General features: G+C 53.0%; 1 protein-coding gene and 1 pseudogene across 1 annotated transcript in view; one reads left to right on the top strand and one right to left on the bottom strand.

The window, feature by feature from the left end:
- LOC129523855 (putative uncharacterized protein FLJ44672) overlaps positions 1 to 4,864 on the top strand; it is a 69,863-nt gene extending 64,999 nt beyond the window's left edge. Inside the window, exon 18 of the mRNA XM_063708518.1 lies at positions 73 to 4,864. Within this exon, the coding sequence (XP_063564588.1) occupies positions 73 to 867 (795 nt within the window). The 3' untranslated portion in view covers positions 868 to 4,864. The remainder of the gene's footprint in view (positions 1 to 72) is intronic.
- A 1,892-nt stretch (positions 4,865 to 6,756) lies between these two features.
- On the bottom strand, positions 6,757 to 8,630 carry LOC129523873 (protein capicua homolog; annotated as a pseudogene).
- Between the last annotated feature and the right edge of the window lie 10,038 nt (positions 8,631 to 18,668).

The raw sequence follows: 18,668 nt of genomic DNA, 5'->3' as shown, positions 1-18,668 counted from the left end.
TAATATATTACAGTGTAATAATGGAAATAAAGTGCCTAATAAATGTACATGTGCTTAAATCTTTTGGCCCAGCTCCTACCTCTCGGCAGCCTCTCCAGGCCCAGAACTTTCTCCAGTCAGCCTCTACAGACCAAGCTCATGACTCATAATGGCCTATTTAGGCCCATACCCTACCTCACGGCAGTCTCCGCAGATGAGCCTACTGCCTCACAACAGCCTCCACAGGCACAGCTCCACCGTTACAATGGCCTCTTTAGACCCAGCTCCTGCCTCCCAGCCTTCACTCCAGGCCCTGAGCTTTCTCAAGTCGACCTCACCAGGCCCAGCTCATGCTTCTTTGCAGCCTCTCCAGGCCCAGCTCCTGCATCTTGGTGGCCCCTCCAGGCCCAGCCTCTGCCTCCCGTTGGCCTTTACAGTCCCAACATCTGCCTCACAGCAGATTCTTCAGGCCCAGCATCTGCCTTACTGTGGACCCCCCAAGCCAAGCTCCCAACCTTTCAGCAGCTTCTACACACCCAGCTCCTGCCACCCAGTGGCCTCTTTAGGCCAAGGTCATGCTTCACAAGGGCCTTTCCAGGCCCAACTTTTATCTCATGGCAACCTTCCCTGGCCAGATTCCTGCCTTTCTCCCAGCAGCCTAGACAGGCCCAGGTCTTGCCTCACACTGGCCTCTCTACATCCATCTCATGCCTCATGGTGGCCTCTCCAGGCCCAACTCCTGTCCCAGGACATCATTTCCGGGCCCAAAACTTACTCAAGTCAGACTCTCTAGTCCCAACTGCTGCCTCCTGGTGGCCTATGAAGGCCCAAAATCTCCTCAAGTTGACCTCTCCAGGCCCAGCTCCTGCCTCACAATTGCCTTTGTAGGCCAAGATCATGCCGCGAAGTGGCCTTTCCTAGCCTAACTTTTGCTTTTTGACGCATACTCCAGTCCCAAAAGTTCCTCCAGTCAGCCGGTCCAGGCCAAGCTCTTCCTCCCAAAGGCTTCTGCAGGCCAAAATCGTCCTGAAGTCACCCTCTGCAGGCCCAGCTCCTGCCTCCAAGTGCTGTGTAGGCCAAGCTAATGCCTCACAGCACACTTTCCAGGCTGAGCGTTTCCTTTTGTGCATCCTCTCCAAGCCCTGAACTTACTCCAGTCGGCCTCTCCAGGCCCAGCTCTTCCTCTCGGCGGCCTCTGCAGGCCCAGACTGTCATCAAGTCGGCCTGTCCAGGGCCAGCTCCTGCCTCCCGGCGGCTTCTGCAGGCCCAAGTCGTCCTCAAGTCGGCCTCCCCAGGCCCAGCTCCGGCCTCTCGGCGGCCTCTCCGGGTGCAAAAGTTCCTTGAGTCAGCCTCTCCAGGCCCAGCTCCTCCTGCCTCCCAGTGGCCTCTTTCGGCCCAGCCCAGCTCATGCCTCCCGGCGGCCTTCCCAGGCCCCGCTTTGGACTTTTGGTGGCCTCTGCAGGCCTCGACAAGGCCCGGCCTCCTGCCTCCCGAAGACCTGCACAGGCCCAGCCTCTGCCTCACAGCGGACTCTCCACACCCAGCTAGCTCTCGCCTCACTGCAGCCTCCCGAGTCCAAAGCTCCTGCCTCTCGGCCGCTTCGGCAGGCCCAGCTCCCACCTGCCAGTGGCCTCTTCAGGCCCATGGGGCTCATTCCTCACAACAGCCTTTCCAGGCCCAGTTTTTCCCTTCCAGCAGCCTCTCTGGGCCGAGAACCTCCTCAAGTCGGCCTCTCCAGACCCACTTGCACCCTCCGGGCATCCTCTCCGGGCCAAGCTCCTCTTCCTGGCTGCATCTCCAGGCCTGACTCCTGCCTCTCAACAACCTCTTTGGACTCAGTGCCTACCCATCTCCTGGCGGCCTTGGCCCACAGCTTCCTCAAGCCAAGCTCCCCAGGCCCAGGTCAGGCCTCAAGGTGGCCTCTCCAGGATGAGCTCCTGCCCTCCGATGGCATCTGCAGGCCCCAAATGGTCTCCGGTCGGTGGGCTCCTCCACACCAAGCTTGGGCCTCCCGGCGACCTCTGCAGGCCCAAGTTGTCCTGAAGTCGGCATCTCCCGGCCCTGCCTCCCAGCAAGTAAGCAAGCTCTTTTGGCTCAACTCCTGCCCAGCTCCCAACCGCCTTTGTAGGCCCCGAACTTTCTCCAGCCAAGTTCTTCGGGCCTAATTCCTGCCACCCGGTGGCTTGTACAGGCCCAGCAATGGTTGGAGAACAGCCTCTGCAGGCCCCGCTCTTGCCTCCCAGGGGCCTCTCCAGGCCCAGCTCTTGCCCCCACGGCGGCCTCCCGGGGCCAAGTCCCTGCCTGCCTCCCAGCAGCCCGCGTGCAGCCCAGCTCCTCCCTCACGGTGGCCTGTTGATGCCCATGCCTCTGGTACCCTGCCCAGAGGCATGAGCCCCTGCCACACACTGGCTCCTCCCACTCTGAGAGAGGTCAGTGTGAGCCCCTTGCCTCACACCGGCCCCTCCCATGCTGAGAGACGTCAGCGTGAGCCCCTTGCCTCACACCGGCCCCTCCCACGCTGAGAGAGGTCAGCATGAGCCCCTTGCCTCACACCGGCCCCTCCCACGCTGAGAGAGGTCAGTGTGAGCCCTTGCCTCACACCGACCCCTCCCATGCTGAGAGGTGTCAGCGTGAGCCCCTTGCCTCACACGGGTCCCTCCCACTCTGACAGAGGTCAGCGTGAGCCCCTTGCCTCACACCGGCCCCTCCCACGCTGACAGAGGTCAGCGGGAGCCCCTTGCCTCACACCGACCCCTCCCACGCTGACAGAGGTCAGCGTGAGCCCCTTGCCTCACACCGGCCCCTCCCACGCTGAGAGAGGTCAGCATGAGCCCCTTGCCTCACACCGGCCCCTCCCACGCTGAGAGAGGTCAGCGTGAGCCCTTGCCTCACACCGGCCCCTCCCACGCTGAGAGGTGTCAGCGTGAGCCCCTTGCCTCACACGGGCCCCTCCCAGGCTGACAGAGGTCAGCGTGAGCCCCTTGCCTCACACCGGCCCCACCCTCGCTGACAGAGGTCAGCCTGAGCCCCTTGCCTCACACCGGCCCCTCCCACACTGAGAGAGGTCAGCCTGAGCCCCTTGCCTCACACCGGCCCCTCCCTCACTGAGAGAGGTCAGCCTGAGCCCCTTGCCTCACACCGGCCCCACCCTCGCTGACAGAGGTCAGCCTGAGCCCCTTGCCTCACACCGGCCCCTCCCTCACTGACAGAGGTCAGCCTGAGCCCCTTGCCTCACACCGGCCCCTCCCACACTGACAGAGGTCAGCCTGAGCCCCTTGCCTCACACCGGCCCCTCCCAGGCTGACAGAGGTCAGCGGGAGCCCCTAGCCTCACACCGGCCCCTCCCACGCTGACAGAGGTCAGCGGGAGCCCTTAGCCTCACACCGGCCCCTCCCACGCTGACAGAGGTCAGCCTGAGCCCCTTGCCTCACACCGGCCCCTCCCTCGCTGACAGAGGTCAGCCTGAGCCCCTAGCCTCACACCGGCCCCTCCCACGCTGACAGAGGTCAGTGGGAGCCCCTAGCCTCACACCGGCCCCTCCCACGCTGACAGAGGTCAGCCTGAGCCCCTGCCTCAACAGGCCACCGTGAGGGAGGAGCAGGGTCGCACGCGGGCTGCTGGGAGGCAGGCAGGGACTTGGGCCTTGGAGGTCACGATGGGGCAAGAGCTGGGCCTGGAGACACCCCTGGGAGGCAACAGCGGGGCCTACAGACTCTCTTCTCCAGCCGGAGCTGGGACTGTTCAGGTACTGGGAGGTGGGATGTGGGTCTGAAGAGCTTGGTTGCAGAAACTTCGGGGTCTACAAACGCCGGCGGGAGCTGAGCCAAAAAAGCTTGTTTGCTGGGAGGCGGGAGATGCAGCCAGGAGAAACAGCTGGGCCTGCAGAGGCCGCCATGCAGGAGGCAGAGGCCGGGCCTCCTCAAGTCAGCCTCTCCAGACCCACTTGCAGCCTCCCGGCATCCTCTCCGGGCCCAGCTCTTCCTCCCGGCTGAGTCTCGAGGCCCGACTCTGGCCTCCCAACAACGTCTTTGGACTCAGCTCCTGCCCAGCTCCCAGTGGCCCTGGTAGGCCCACAACTTCCCGAAGCCAAGCTCCCCAGGCCCAGCTCAGGCCTCACGGTGGCCTCTCCAGGCTCAGCTCCTGCCCTCCGATGGCATCTGCAGGCCCCAAATGGCCTCCGGTCGGTGGGCTCCTCTAGGCCCAGCTTGGGCCTCCCGGCGGCCTCTGTAGGCCCAAATCGTCCCGAAGTCGGCCTCTCCAGGCCCAGCTCTGGCCTCCCAGCAGCCTCTGCAGGCCCAAGTCATCCTCAAGTCGGCCTGGAAGAGCTGCAAGTCGGCCTCCCCGGGCCCAGCTCCATCCTCTCGGTGGCCTCTCCAGGTGCAAAACTTCCTCGAGTCAGCCTCTCCAGGCCCAGCTCCTCCTGCTTCCCAGTGGCGTCTTTCAGCCCAGCCCAGCTCATGGCTCTCGGCGGCCTTCCCAGGCCCCGCTTTTGACTTTTGGTGGCCTCTTCAGGCCCAGAACTTGACCTCCAGTCGGCCTTTGCAGGCCCGGCCTCCTGCTTCTCGAAGGCCTGCACGGGCCGGGCCTCAGCCTCACAGCAGACTCTCCACGCCCAGCTAGCTCTCGCCTCACTGTGGCCTCCCCAGTCCAAAGCTCCTGCCTTTCAGCCACTTTGGCAGGTCCAGCTCCTGCCTGCCAGTGGCCTCTTTAGGCCCAGCTCATTCCTCACGTCGGCCTCTCCAGGCCCCGTTTTTCCCTTCCGGCAGCCTCTTGGCCTCTAATTTGTTTATCTTTTGTGTATAAATCCCAAAATACTGAATTTTGGAATATTTCCACCATTATGTAAATATTTTGGTAGGTAATTTATTTGGAGTGAGTTTCTGCACCAAGCCCGAATTTTTTATTTTATTTTCCTTATTATTTGGTGTTAAACAGGTTTAATGACGGTCATGGCAACTTTTTGGCACAATGAAAAATATCGCCCATGATCAACATGTTCTATTCTGGGGAAGGGGGCAAAGGCAGGGTGAATCACTTTCTTAAAAAGTATAGCTCAAGTTGGGAGTGCAGAGGGAATGGGGAGAAAACCCTCCCGCTGCCTGTGTCGAAGTGCAGGAGCCCCCACCACCATACTCACCTGAGTCCAGCTCCTCTGGGGAAAGAAGGGGTGCATGAACTCCCCCTAGTCCACAGGCACCTCCCTGTGGCCCTAGGGCCTCTTCACACTCCATCTTGTAGCCCCAACAGGAGCTATTTTCCGAAAAGTGAAAAGCTCTGAAGGTCCCACAATTCATGGTATGTATAGGGGCTCGGAGGAGGGAAACTGCCCAGCTTTCCCCCGGCACAGCTGCAGGGGTAGGGGGTATAGATAAGAGGAGCAGGCCTTGGCCAGGCGTGGTGGCTCATGCCTGTAATCCCAGCACTTTGGGAGGTGGAGGCAGGTGGATCACGATGTCAGGAGATCGAAATCAGCCTGGCTAAGATCATGAAGCCCCGTCTGTACTAAAAATACAAAAATTAGCTGGACGTGGTAGTGTGCACCTGTAATCCTAGCTACCCGGAAGGCTGAGGCAGGAGAATGGCATGAACCCGGCAGGAAGAGGTTGCAGTGAGCCAAGATCGCACCACTGCACTCCAGCCTGGGCGACAGAGCAAGACTCCGTCTCAAAAAAAAAGAAAAAAAAAAAAGAGGCAGGCCTTATTCCGTCCCAAACTGAAAGGATTAAATGGCTTTACGTGGGAGAAGATAACCATCCTGCCTTTCATTGCTACCCCCACATACTGTCCATGTTCTCAGGGGGTACTGTGAGTCCTGGGATCTTCTTTGGGGTCGCCCACCTGCCTGTGGTAGTTATGGAGACCCCCAGGTGTTGAGGCAGGGCTGGGGTGTCCCCTTCCAGCCAGGCTGTCAAGGCCCCAACTCTGGGGCAGAGGCAGTGGCAGGGCAGCCAGGGTTGCAACAGAGCCTGAGCAGGGTGAGGTGGGGTTAGGTAGGGCTGGGAGTCAGGGCAGGGGCAGCAGCAGTGGACCCGCTATGCACACATCTTCTTCTCCAAGGTTTGTGTGCAGAACCTCCTGCCCATGCTGGCCCAGCAGCTTCAGTTGGCACCTGCCCCAGTCCAGCCTCTGGGACCCATGCAGCAGCTCCCAGCGGCCCTGCACCCACCACCAGCATCCGTTTCACCTGCAGTTGAAGATCCGTGAGGTGCCCAGAAGATCATGCAGTCATCAGTGCCACGGAGCAGCCCGCGAGGCTGAGGCTCCTCCCACTGGACCGCCCCCCAACTGGCACCACTGCTGCCCCTGCCCCTACTCTCAGCCTCACGTGACTCTCGGACAGAGGCAGTGGTGGGGCAGCCAGGGCAGCGTCAAGAGTCTGAGCCAGGTGAGGTGCGGTCAGGACCCCCACAGGGCTGGGAGTCAGGGCAGAGGCAGAACAAACCTTGGAGGGGAAGATGTGTGCATAGTGGGCCTGGAGGGCGGCTGTGGCCTAGTGGACGGGAAGAAGCAGTGGGCCTGGAAGAGCTGCATGATCAGGGCCGGCACTGGTCCAGGGCGCGTGCAGTGAAGAGGACAGCGCCTTCTTGGTCTCCAGTTCCCTGAGCCCGTCCTCGGCTTCTCCACCTGTACAGGCAAAGGGGAAGCTTTCCCCATCACACATGGCACACTTGGGCTGAAGATGGAGCATCTTCTCACCTTGCATTTGGGCATGGTGGGGTCCTCCAGTGCGGGATCCATGTCCGTGGGGTTCCCTCTGCCCCGACCCCCAAAGCCCAGTCAGTTTCTCCTCTTCAGGCTCTGCCCCCCGGGTGGCTCAGCCCAGCTCCTGCCTAGGAAAGCCTTAGTGTTGGGAGGGACCGCGATGACTGAGGGGCCTGGTAGCTCCAGGTCGCCCACACTTTCAGGTCTCTTGCACCAGAAGGTGGCAGGATCCATTGGGAGGAAACAGGTCGCCTTGGAAGGCGTCCCTGGGCCCCCACCCCCAGGGGTAGGGGCCGTAGGGGGCCCGCTCTGCTGCCCTGACCAGACTCCTGGGGTTTGAAGGCTCCTGGGCCCAGTAAGAAGGTGGTGAGTGCCAAGGTTGAGGAGGAAGCATCCCAGTATGTGTAGGAGGAGGACGGGGTGGGATCATAGACTTTGCCAAAAACTGCAGGTGAATCGGGGGACCCTGGGGGCTCAGGATCCAGCAAGGGGCGGCAGGAGTAAAGGAAGAAGGAATGACAGGTGCAAATACCTTCCCATCAAAGCCCTTGTTGCCCTCTGGCTCCTCCCCAGAGCTGTCCCCACTCTCAGTCGGTCACCCACTCCTTGAACTTGAGATCAGTGTCAGCGGTGCTAAAGCCGTCATCAGCAATGACGACATCACCCCCTCCTCCTCATGGATGACCATGGGCTCCTCGTCACTCGCTATGACCTCGCTTGCCATGTGCTGGGAATGAGCAGCTCAGGTGGGCAGCAGCAGGGCTGCCCACTGGTCACCTCCCTCACCAGGGGCTGCGAAGTGGCCTGGACCTCCACACTGAGTAGAAGGCTTTGGGCCAGAGTATGATGCAGTGCCAGACACCACCTGTGTCACTTCCTGTAGTGCCTGATGGTCTAGTTCCCTGCCATCCAGGCTGTGTACCCCCCTGTGGGAGAAGGCTTGGGCCAGGCTGAGCCAGGTTCCCTGACTGTGTGCAGACATCCTGCCCCACAGAAGCTGCTCCTTGGTATCCGAGCTCTGGAGTGTCTGGGCTGCAACTGACAGGAGTTCAGAGGACGCCCCGGGGCAGTGGCAGTGCCCATCTGTGATATGCTCTGCTCCCATGAGCCCTTGTACACTCCTGCTAGCCCCTGGCTTGTGGGCTTGGCCTCTGAGCTGGACTTCTTTCGGTCCTTGTTGCAAGTGGGCCACCTTCACCTGGAAGGCCAGGTTGTGGTACTTCTGTGTCTCATTGGGCCCCAGGGTGTACCACCGCTCGCTCAGGATCTGGCTGACGATCCGGTTATCCTGGTTGGGGTGACCCTGGTGCGCCCTGCCAGGATCTGGTGCCACTTGCTGAAGATCATGACCGCCACTCATGGGCGACCGGATGTGATCCTTGTCCCATTTGTTGGGGCTGCATCCATCCTTCTCAGAAGATGAGTCCTGTTCCTTGTGCAGGGCACTGAGGGACTGGGCCTGACATCATCTGAGTGGTAGAGGCAACTGGGTGTCAGGAGACATAACGGAGAGGAAAGCATCATCATGGTCATTCTCTGTCTCACTGTCCAGCAGGGACTCCCCTGAGGGGCCCAGGGCTCCTCCTTCATGGTGGGAGGTGGGCTTTTACCAGGTTCCACTACCCCCAAAGTGTGTGGGGTTCTGGGCCCTGGGCTTTCAGGGCAGGTGGCTCCAGGGGGCTGCCCAAGGTCAGCACTCCCTGTCCCACCTGGTGGACGCTCGTGAGCAACAGCTGCTGACTTGGCAGGTTCTTTGCTCTGGTTGGAGGCCACTGAGTGACTGGCAGGTTGCTAGGCCTCATGTGGCTGCAGGGAGGGGTCAGGAAGGGGACAGAGTACCAGGAGAACACAGCCACGGAGCAAGGTTCCACGTTCTTCCACACAAACATGCTGACGCCACCGGAGGCCTTGCTGGACGCAGACATCAGGGGCCTGTGGGCCAAGTACATGGTCTGGGCAGGGGGTTCCTGGCAGGGGCTCACACCTCCTCAGCCCCCTCCTCAGCCAAGGCAGCTTGGACCCACGGAAGGGGGGATGGGAGGGGAGCACGAGACCAGGCCTCAAGTTTTGTTTTTTGTTTTTTGTTTTTTTGTTTTTTTTTGAGGTGCAGTTTGGCAGGCTGGAGTGCAGTGGTGTGATCTCAGCTCACTGAAACCTCCACTTCCTGGGTTCAAGCAATTCTCCGGCCTCAGCCTCCCAAGTATATGCACCTTTACTGGTGAATATTATATATTTTATTATGCTTTCATGTGATTAATTAGCATTCTTTTTTTTTTCTTTTTGAGACAGAGTGTTGCTCTGTCGCCCAGGCTGGAGGGCAGTGGTGTGATCTCGGCTCACTGCAACCTCCGCCTCATGGTTTGATTCTCCTGCCTCAGCCCCCTGAGTAGTTGGGATTACAGGCACCCACCACCACACCTGGCTAATTTTTTGTATTTTTAGAAGGCATGGGTTTTTGCTATGTTGGCCTGGCTGGTCTTGACCTCCTGACCTCAAGTGATCCACTCTCCTCGGCCTCCCAAAATGCTGGGATTACAGGCATGAGCCACCACACCCAGCTGCTTTCTTTCATTTTTACTTGAAAAACTCCGTTAAGCATTTCTTTTAAAGTAGACCTAGTGCTCCTGAATTACCTCAGCTTTGTTTGTCTAGGGAACATGTTATCTATTCTTTCTTTCTGAAGGATAGCTTTGTCAAATATAGTATTAGTTGCTGGCAGTTTTTTTCTTTCAGCACTTTGAATATATTCTTCAATTCTCTCCTGACCTGCAAAGTTTCTTCTGAGAAATCTGCTGATAGTTTAATGAAGATTCTCTTGTTGGTGTCATGCCACTTTTCTCTTGCCTATTCAACATTTTAAAACATCTTTGACTTTTGACTATTTGATTATATTGTGATTATATATATTTGGTTTTAACCTCTTTAGGAATCTTTAAGCTTCATGCACTTGGATGTCTAAATCTTTCCCATGATTTAGGCAGTTTCAGCCATCCTTTCTTTAAATAAACTTCCTTCTCCTATCTCTACTTTCCTTCTCAAACTCACATGACAGTGGATTGCCTAATGGTGTCTCGATGGCTTTCTTATCTCTCTCTTTTTTTTCGAGATGGAGTCTTGCTCTGTCACCCAGGCCAGGGTGCAATGGCGTGGTCTTGGCTCACTGCAACCTCCCACTTGGGATCTGCAGCCCAGCCTGTCTTGTAACCACTGCCTCCTCAAAGCAACACCTGGCAGATTCTTCCCTTTGAGGGAGAATCATCGTTGTTGCTTCATCTCTTCTAAGACGTTTTGTAGGGCATGGACAAGTTAAACAGAATGTGCTTTCCTCCCTGAGGTCTCGCTGTCCCACAGGCTCCTGGGAGAATGCCACAGGGGCCATGCACTGGTCAAGCTTCTCTGTAGAACCCAGGGGCTTCAGCCCAGAACACAGCGTCTAGCCCTAAGCCTAGAGCAGGGAGGGAGTCCCGAACTTCTGCATTCACAGACCACCTCCAGAACTGTTATAACCAAAGGCATCCTGTTCTGTTATTTCACTTAAATCAACATGTTATTTTGTTTTCACTCACTCCTGGCTTTCTCCCTGTGCCGAGCCCATGTATCCATGCAGTCATGTTCACAGGCTAGTTATGTTTTCCTTCTTACACATGAAAATAAATGCATAACTGGTAGAAGCTCTTCCGTGTTTCATGTAAGCTCTCACACAGGTAAACCCTGGCCTTTGGTACTAGCCCTGGAAAGATGTTTGCTGGGCATCTGCTCACTATGGCGGGGGTGTCCAAAGAGTGCTGGGGCTCAGCTCAGCAGACAGAGGGTCTCGTTTCCTGCCTCATGCCCAACACCAGAGACTGATGCTGGCCAACTCACAGGTGTGCCTCTTCTGGACAAGGGCCACCACTGACGGGGTTGGCTGCAGGGGCCTCATTAGGGCCGCCAAATGCTTCAAGAATTAACACTCAGGCTGGGCATGGTGGCCAATGCCTGTAATTCCAGCACTTTGGGAGGCCAAGGCGGGCGGATCACCTGAGGTTGGGAGTTCAAGACCAGCCTCACCAACATGGAAAAACCCCTTCTCTACTAAAAACACAAAATTAGCTGAGCATGGTGGTGCATGCCTATAATTCCAGCTGCTCAGGAGGCTGGGGCAGGAGAATTACTTGAACCCAGGAGGTGGAGGTTGCAGTGAGCCTAGATCATACCATTACACTCCAGCCTGGGCGACAGAGGGAAACTCCGTCTCGAAAAAAAGAATTAACACTCAGGCCAGATGTGGTGGCCAATGCCTGTAATTCCAGCACTTTGAGAGGCTGAGGTGGGCGGGTCACTTGAGGCCAGGAGTTTCAGACCATCCTGGCCAACATGGCGAAACCCCGCCTCTGCTAAAAATACAAAAATTAGCTGGGCATGGTGGCGCATGCCTCTAGTCCCAGCTACTTGGGAGGTTGAGGCAGGAGAATCCCTTGAATCTGGGAGGCAGAGGTTGCAGTGAGCTGAGATCACATCACTGCACTCCAGCCTGGGTGACACAGTGACACCCTGTCTCAAAAAAAAAAAAAACACTCACTCCCAGGGCATGCTCCCTGCACGTAACCAGGCTGCTCTCCCTCTGCAAGCTTGCACACTGACCCCTGGGCTCCCTTCGTGGGCACAGGCCAAGAGAAAGTTTGTGGCCTGAAAGAGCACTGGCTTGGGAACAGGCCACCCAGATCTCAGACCTATCTCTGTACTCAATAGCGTGAACAAGTTAGTAACCCTCAGCCTTGATGTTCTCATCTGGAGCAATTTTTAAAATTTTTTTATTGGCGGGGCATGGTGGCTCACACCTGTAATCCCAGCACTTTGGGAGGCAGAAGCGGGTGGATCTCCTGAGGTCAGAAGTTTGAGAACAGCCTGGCTAACGTGGTGAAACCTTGTCTCTACTAAAAATACAAAATTAGCCGGGTGTGGTGGTGTGCACCTGTAGTCCCAGCTATTCTGGAGGCTGAGGCAGGAGAAATGCTTCAACCTGGGAGGTGGAGGTTGCCAAGACCATGCCATTGCACCCCATCCTGGGCAACAAGAGCAAAACTCCATCTCAAAAAAAAAAAAAAAAAAAGGCCATATATATGGCCTCGTTGTAATTCCTCATGTCCTAGCATGCTTCTGTTTGGATGTGTTTGGAGGGGTGTTACCTGGATGAAACTCTGAGAGATGCCTCTGCTTTTTGGGCTGCCCGTGTATAAATCTTTCCATAAGGGGAGCACTCAGTAGTGTTTATTCACCTCCTCCACCCCAACCCTCCCAACCAATTTTCATTCCTCTTTTCTTCCTTTTCTCTGCTCTCACTTGGAGGGTGCCTGCCAAGTGTAGGCACAATCAGAACACTCCGGGCAAAGATGATTTCCCTTTTCTTTGCATAGACTCACTGGCAGAGATAAAATATATTCACTAGATTCAAAAAGATATTTGTGCACCCATGTTCATAGCAGCATTACTCACAATAGCCAAAAGGGGGAAGGAACCAAGTGTCCATCAACAGAAGAACGGATGACAAGATGTGGTCTATCTAGACAATGGAAGATTCTTCAGCCTTAAAAAGGATGGCAGGCTGGGCGCGGTGGTTCACATCTGTAATCCCAGCACTTCGGGAAGCCAAGGCAGGCAGATCACTTGAGGTCAGGAGTTTGAGTCCAGCCTTGCCAACATGGTGAAATCCCACCTCTACTAAAAATACAAAAATTCGCCATTAACCAGGTGTGGTAGCACACACCTGTAATCCCAGCTACTCAGGAGGCTGACACAGGAGAATCGCTTGAACCCAGGAGACAGAGGTGGCAGTTTGCCAAGACCATGCCACTTCACTCCAGCCTGGGGGACAGAGCTAGACTTCATCTCAGAGAAAGACTCTGTCAAAAAAAAAAAAAAAGAAAAGAAAAGAAAGAAAGAAAGAAAGTGTCCAGCCTGGGCAACATGGAGAAACTCCGTCTCTACTAAAAATAGAAAAATTAGCTGGGTGTGGTGGGCACCTGTGGTCCCAGCTACTTGAGAAACTGAGGTGGAAGGATCACCTGAGCCCGGGATGCAGAGGTTGCAGTGAGCTGAGATCGCACCACACCACTGCACTCCAGCCTGGGCCACAGAGCAAGACCCTGTCTCAAAAACAAAACAAAACAAAAAAACTAGAAAGTGAGTGATATGGATGTGGAATTGCTGCAGCTGTCCTGGAGACATGCCCTTTTGGAGGGAGACCTATGTCAGGAGACTGAATTCTTCATTGGCTGCAACCCCCACTGCTAGGAGTGGCCCACCTGGAAGTCCCCATGCTGCTACCCTGCAATTCCATACTTGGGCACAGTAAGCACAGAATCAGAGATGGGACAAAGGACAGCATGGCGCACTGGGGAGCCCTGAGCCTTTCTGATGGTTACCCTGTCCCCAGAGGCCCCTTTCCTGAGGGCACACCCAGGTGTGAACTTCACCCAGCGCAGGCCAGCCCCTCCAGGGCAACCCAAGCCCCTCCCTACCCTGCTAGAGAGATAAATGGTGGAAATGGGGAATTGAATGGAGAGCTGAGGGGACCGGGATGGGGAGAGGGGAGGAGGCTGGGCTGATAAGTAAGAATTGCAGGGACTAAGGACATTTTCCAAGAAATGTTCTCCTAACTTTAATGTAGTTTAGGTAACAAAATAATATATGAAGTATCAATATTGACATCCTCAAAGAGGAGGAAGCTGCTCATCAGAGAGCTAGTATAACTGCACGAGGCTGCACAGCAGAGACAAGATCAAAGCAGGTCCAGTGAAAACTCTATAGGCCTCCACTACAGACCCACTTCAGAAATCCACATTCTAGAATGTTCCAGAACCGATCATGTAACACAGGTGCCAAAGTACAACTGAAAAATAAACTTTAATGTCTTGAGCTCTGCCTTTTTTTTTTTTTTGAAACAGGATCTCACTCTGTTGCCTAGGCTCGAGTACAGTGATGCAAACACAGCTCCCTACAGCTTTGATAATCTCCTGGGCTCAAGCAGCCTTCCTACCTCAGCCTCCCGAGTAGCTGGGACTCCAAGCATGCACCACCACACCTGGCTAATTTTTAAAATTTTTTGTAAAGATGGGGTTTTGCCCTGTTGCTCAGGCTGGTCTCGAACTCCTGACCTCGTGAACCACCCGTCTTGGCCTCCCAAAGTGCTGGGATTACAGGTATGAGCCACTGTACCCAACGCTGTTTGATTTTTTTTACAATAAGCCTATGATACTTTTATAATATGAATGAATATATGTTTTTAAAATTCATTTTTCTAAAAAGATAGGCTGAATCCATAAAAGAAAAAAAATAATGGACCAAAACTTAGAGAAAAGATAAGTACTGGCTGGGACTCAGGACTTTGGCCAGCCCTGGGCTGATATGTAGTTTGAGCAAACCACTGCCCTTCCCAGAGACTCGCCTGTGAAATGGGGGTGGGCAGAAGTGGACAGGGCAGCAACTAAGGATTGAGCTGAACTGATGACATCTCAGGCTCTTCCCAGCCTTAACAGCTCAAGATTTTGAGGCAATCTGGATTCCCACACCTGGTTAGAGAAGCAGATTAAGGAAATGATCTGGAGTTTGGAGTTCTCTCCCTAAGAGGATAAACACCACAATATTGATAGTCCAGGCAACAAGGCCAAATTCAACCCAGAAGAATGTTTTAGATCACACCATCTCTCATCAATCCCTAATTGAACTGGAGGTATTTAACTCTTTCTCTGCCGTTTTTTATCTTCCATTCTTAATCAGTCCTTCTCAAACTAAAATGTGCATACAAATCACCTGTGAATCTTGTTAATATGAAAATGCTCAATCAACAGGTCTGAAGTAGGACCTGAAATTCTGCAATTCTAACAAGCTCCCAGGAGATGTCAGTGCTGCTGGTCCCCAGACCACTATTTAAATATCAAGTCTCAGCTGGGCACAGTGGCTCATGCCTGTAATCCCAACATTTTGGGTGACCAAGGCAGGAGGATTATTTGAGCCTAGGAGTTCCAGACCAGCCTGGAGAACATTAGTGAGACTCTGTCTCTACAAAAAATACAAAAATTAGCCAGGTTCGGTGGCATGTACATGTAGTCTCAGCTACTCAGAAGGTGGGAAGATCTGCTGAGCCTAAGAGTTCGAGGCTGCAGTGAGCTGTGATCACATCACTGCACGCCAGTCTGAGCTACAGAGTAAGACCCCGTCTCAAAAGGAAAAAAAAAAAAGTGACAAAGCAGCATCCCTTTGTCACAGAGAAAACCTGGAAACTCCATTGTACTTCACGGAATTACTAAAAAATGACACCAGACCATACAGGCTGTCTTCCCATTAACTGTTTTTCTGTTTGTTTTTATTTTTGAGATGAAATCTCATTCTGTCACCCAGGCTAGAGTGCAGTGTCTCAATCTCAGCTCACTGCAACCTCACCACCTGCCTGGTTCAAGCGATTCTCCTGCCTCAGCCTCCCAAGTAGCTGGGATTACAGGCACACACTACCACACCTAATTTTTGTACTTTTAGTTGAGACGGGGTTTCACTATGTTGGCCAGGCTGGCCTTGAACTCCTGACCTCAGGTGATCTGCCTGCCTTGGCCTCCCAAAGTGCCGAGATTATAGGTGTGAGCCACTGCGCCCGGGCCCTATTAACCTGTGACCTGTCATTTCTCTCTTGTCTTTCATTACTACTTGCTTGTTGTCTACCATCTGTCCCCTCCACTGCAATGAAAATCCTTTGAAGGCAAGGACATTGCTGGGTCCCTAGCTTCTGAGTACATATTTAACTTTTTTTTTTTTTTTAGGGATTAAGTCTCACTCTGTCCCCCAAGCTGGAGTGCAGTGGCACTATCTCGGCTCACTGCAAGCTCTACCTCCCGGGTTCACACCATTCTCCTGCCTCAGCCTCTGGGACTACAGGCGCACCCGCCACCACACCCAGCTAATTTTTGTATTTTTAGTAGAGACAGGGTTTCACCATATTAGCCAGGATGGTCTTGATCTCCTGACCTCGTGATCCACCCGCCTCGGCCTCCTAAATTGCTGGGATTACAGGCGTGAGCCACTGTGCCTGGCTGCTTCTGAGTACACATTTAAGGGCTAACTAAACATTTGTTGGATGAATGAACCTCAAAATTTTGAGGTGGTAAATAAAAAAGCAAGTGACAGAAGGGTATGCAGTTTTTTTGTTTGTTTGTTTGAGACGGAGTCTTGCTCTGTCACCCAGGCTGGAGTACAGTGGTGTGATCTTGGCTCACTGCAACCTCCACCTCCTGGGTTCAAGTGATTCTCCTGCCTCAGCCTCCCAAGTAGCCAGGATTACAGTCGTGTGCCACCACACCTGGCTAAATTGTATATTTTTAGTAGAGATGGAGTTTTGCCGTGTTGGCCAGGCTGGTCTTGAACTCCCGAACTCAAATGATCTGCCCATCCTTGACCTCCCAAAGTGCTGGGATTACAGGCATGAGCCACTGCGCCCAGCCCCATTTTTGTTTTAAAAAGAGTTTGAGGTCGGGTGCGGTGGCTCACACCTCTAGTTCTTTGAGAGAACTACTTGAGGCCAGGTGTTCCAGACCAGCCTGGGTGGGGAACATAGTGAGGCCCTGACTGAAAAAGTTATTTTTTTAATTAAAGGAAAAAGGGTCAGGTGCAGTGGCAGCAACTGCCGTTTTTTCATATGTACATGCATTTGTTTTGTTTTGTTATGCACAGTGCCTGGTCATAATATATCTATATCTGTATCTATATTTTTTGAGACGGAGTCTTGCTCTGTCGCCCAGGCTGGAGTGCAATGGCGTGATCTCGGTTCACTGCAACCTCTGCCACCTGGGTTCAAGCAATTCTCCTGCCTCAGCCCCCCAAGCGGCTGGGACCACAGGCACGTATCACCATGCCCGGCTAATTTTTTGTATTTTTAAGTAGAGATGGGGTTTCGCCATGCTGGCCAGGCTGGTCTCAAACTCCTGACCTTGTGATCCACTCACCTCACCCTCCCAAAGTGTTGGGATTACAGGCGTGAGCCACCGCGCCCGGCCATAATATATTTTTTAAAGAATAATGCCAGTGTGGTGGCTCACACCTATAATCCCAGCACTTTGGGAGGCCAACATGGGTGGATTGCTTGAGATTAGGAGTTTAACACCAGCCTGGGCAACATCGTGAAACCCTGTCTCTATAGAAAATACAAAAAGTTAGCTGGGGCTAGGCCAGGTGGCTCACACCTTTAATCCCAGTGCTTTGGGAGACTGAGGTGGGCAGATCATCTGAGGTGGGAATTCAAGACCAGCCTGGCTAAGATGGTGAAACCCTGTCGGTACTAAAAATATAAAATTAGCTGGGAGTGGTGGTGCGCTGGGTAATCCCAGCTACTTGGAAGGCTGAGACAGGAGAATCCCAGGAAGGGCTACAACCTACATTAAATAATAATAAAAAAGAAAGAGAAACTAAATTCCTTCTGTTTCCACATCCAAAACAAAGGTCATTGTGAGTGGGATTCTTGCTAACTTGAGAAGGACATTACTCTCAGAGTTTCTCACCAGGATTTCTGTAACTTTCTTCCTAAATGCTCACACAGTCTCACATTCCACTCCCTCTCCCCAACCCCCACAAAACCACTAGCAAATGCATTATCCATTTACAGTGAAATGATTTTACCTAGAAGTAAATAGAATTGTTTCATTCCCCTAATTAAAATCCTTCAATGGCTCCTCTCGCTGCTATGAGAATACATATAATTAAAGCCCCTCTTTATGACTAATAAGGCCCTTCAGCTCTGATCTCTCTGTAACTTTCCAGACTCACCCATGTGTGGCATCCCCACGTACCCCCTTTCAGCTGTTCTGATTTACACATAGCTCCTGCATGTCCCATATGCTCTGACACCTCTGTGCCATTCAGGATGCTTATCTTTATATGGAATGTCCTTATCATCTTCTCCAGTTCACTCTGATTTGTCTGCCAAGACTCAGTTCTAGCTCTACCTTGTAATATAAGCATGTCCTGATGCCCCCTCCTAGAGTAAGTTAGGTGCTTTTCTCAGCTCCTTCCGGCAGAGAAATCTTCAAAGCCAACAGAGTTAAAGTATGATTTTTGGTAAGGAAAGTTATGAATCTCAGGCCAATAGACAATGAACAAGTGTCAAATATTTTATTTAACTCATTAATTGATGAGGGAACCAGTAAGATCTAAACACTGGTCCTAGGGTCATTTGAGAAGCTGAATGTATATAGGCAATTTAATTGATTGATGGGTTAGATACAGAACTGGTTAATGTGTATCTGGTCCATAAGCCTTTGGGTTGTATGTTCTACCAGATAGGAGTTATTTGCATTCTATTGAATAAAAATTTTCATGGTAACCTTTGCTGCTACAGAGTTGTAAAATAGAAAATCAACAGAAGGTCACATGCACACTGTTCTGAAAAACACCATGTAATTTGAGGCCTCTTTTCAATTGTTGGATAATTTTTCTAACAAAAGACAGAGCTTTTGGTGGGAGTGGAAGTTCACATTTAACATGCAGAAGACTACCAAGGTTTTACCAAGCAAGTCTTATTTTGGCATAAAAATATGACATGCTGGTAGAAAAATGGATTAAACATATGGACTGACAAATCAGAATAAATAAAAATGACAAATAAACATACTGAAACTGTTCACTCTCGCAAAGACTTTAAGAAATCCTAGTGAAAACAGTAAACGATCTCCCCTTACAAGTTAATAAAAACAGGCTTAGATGATGCTATCCACTATTAGCAAGACTTGGATGGAAAGAAACACTTCCATAATTAGCATATGGGAATATAAACTGAGAGCAGCTTCCTGGACCTGCAGCTCATATGCCAGTCCTTCGTGCTCTTGTCCATTGTGTTTTACTGCACAGGACTGCACAAGAGTAGAAAAATGTCAGAGATAGAACCCAAAGAACCTCCATCTGCCCTAGAACCTGCAACTTATGCTAGGACCACCATTGTATTACTCCCAAGTCTGGTAAGGCAGAGA

This window comes from Gorilla gorilla, chromosome 6 (genome assembly GCF_029281585.2).
Source record: "Gorilla gorilla gorilla isolate KB3781 chromosome 6, NHGRI_mGorGor1-v2.1_pri, whole genome shotgun sequence".
Classification (NCBI taxonomy): Eukaryota; Metazoa; Chordata; class Mammalia; order Primates; family Hominidae; genus Gorilla; species Gorilla gorilla.
This window is presented reverse-complemented; position numbering and strand designations above follow the sequence as displayed.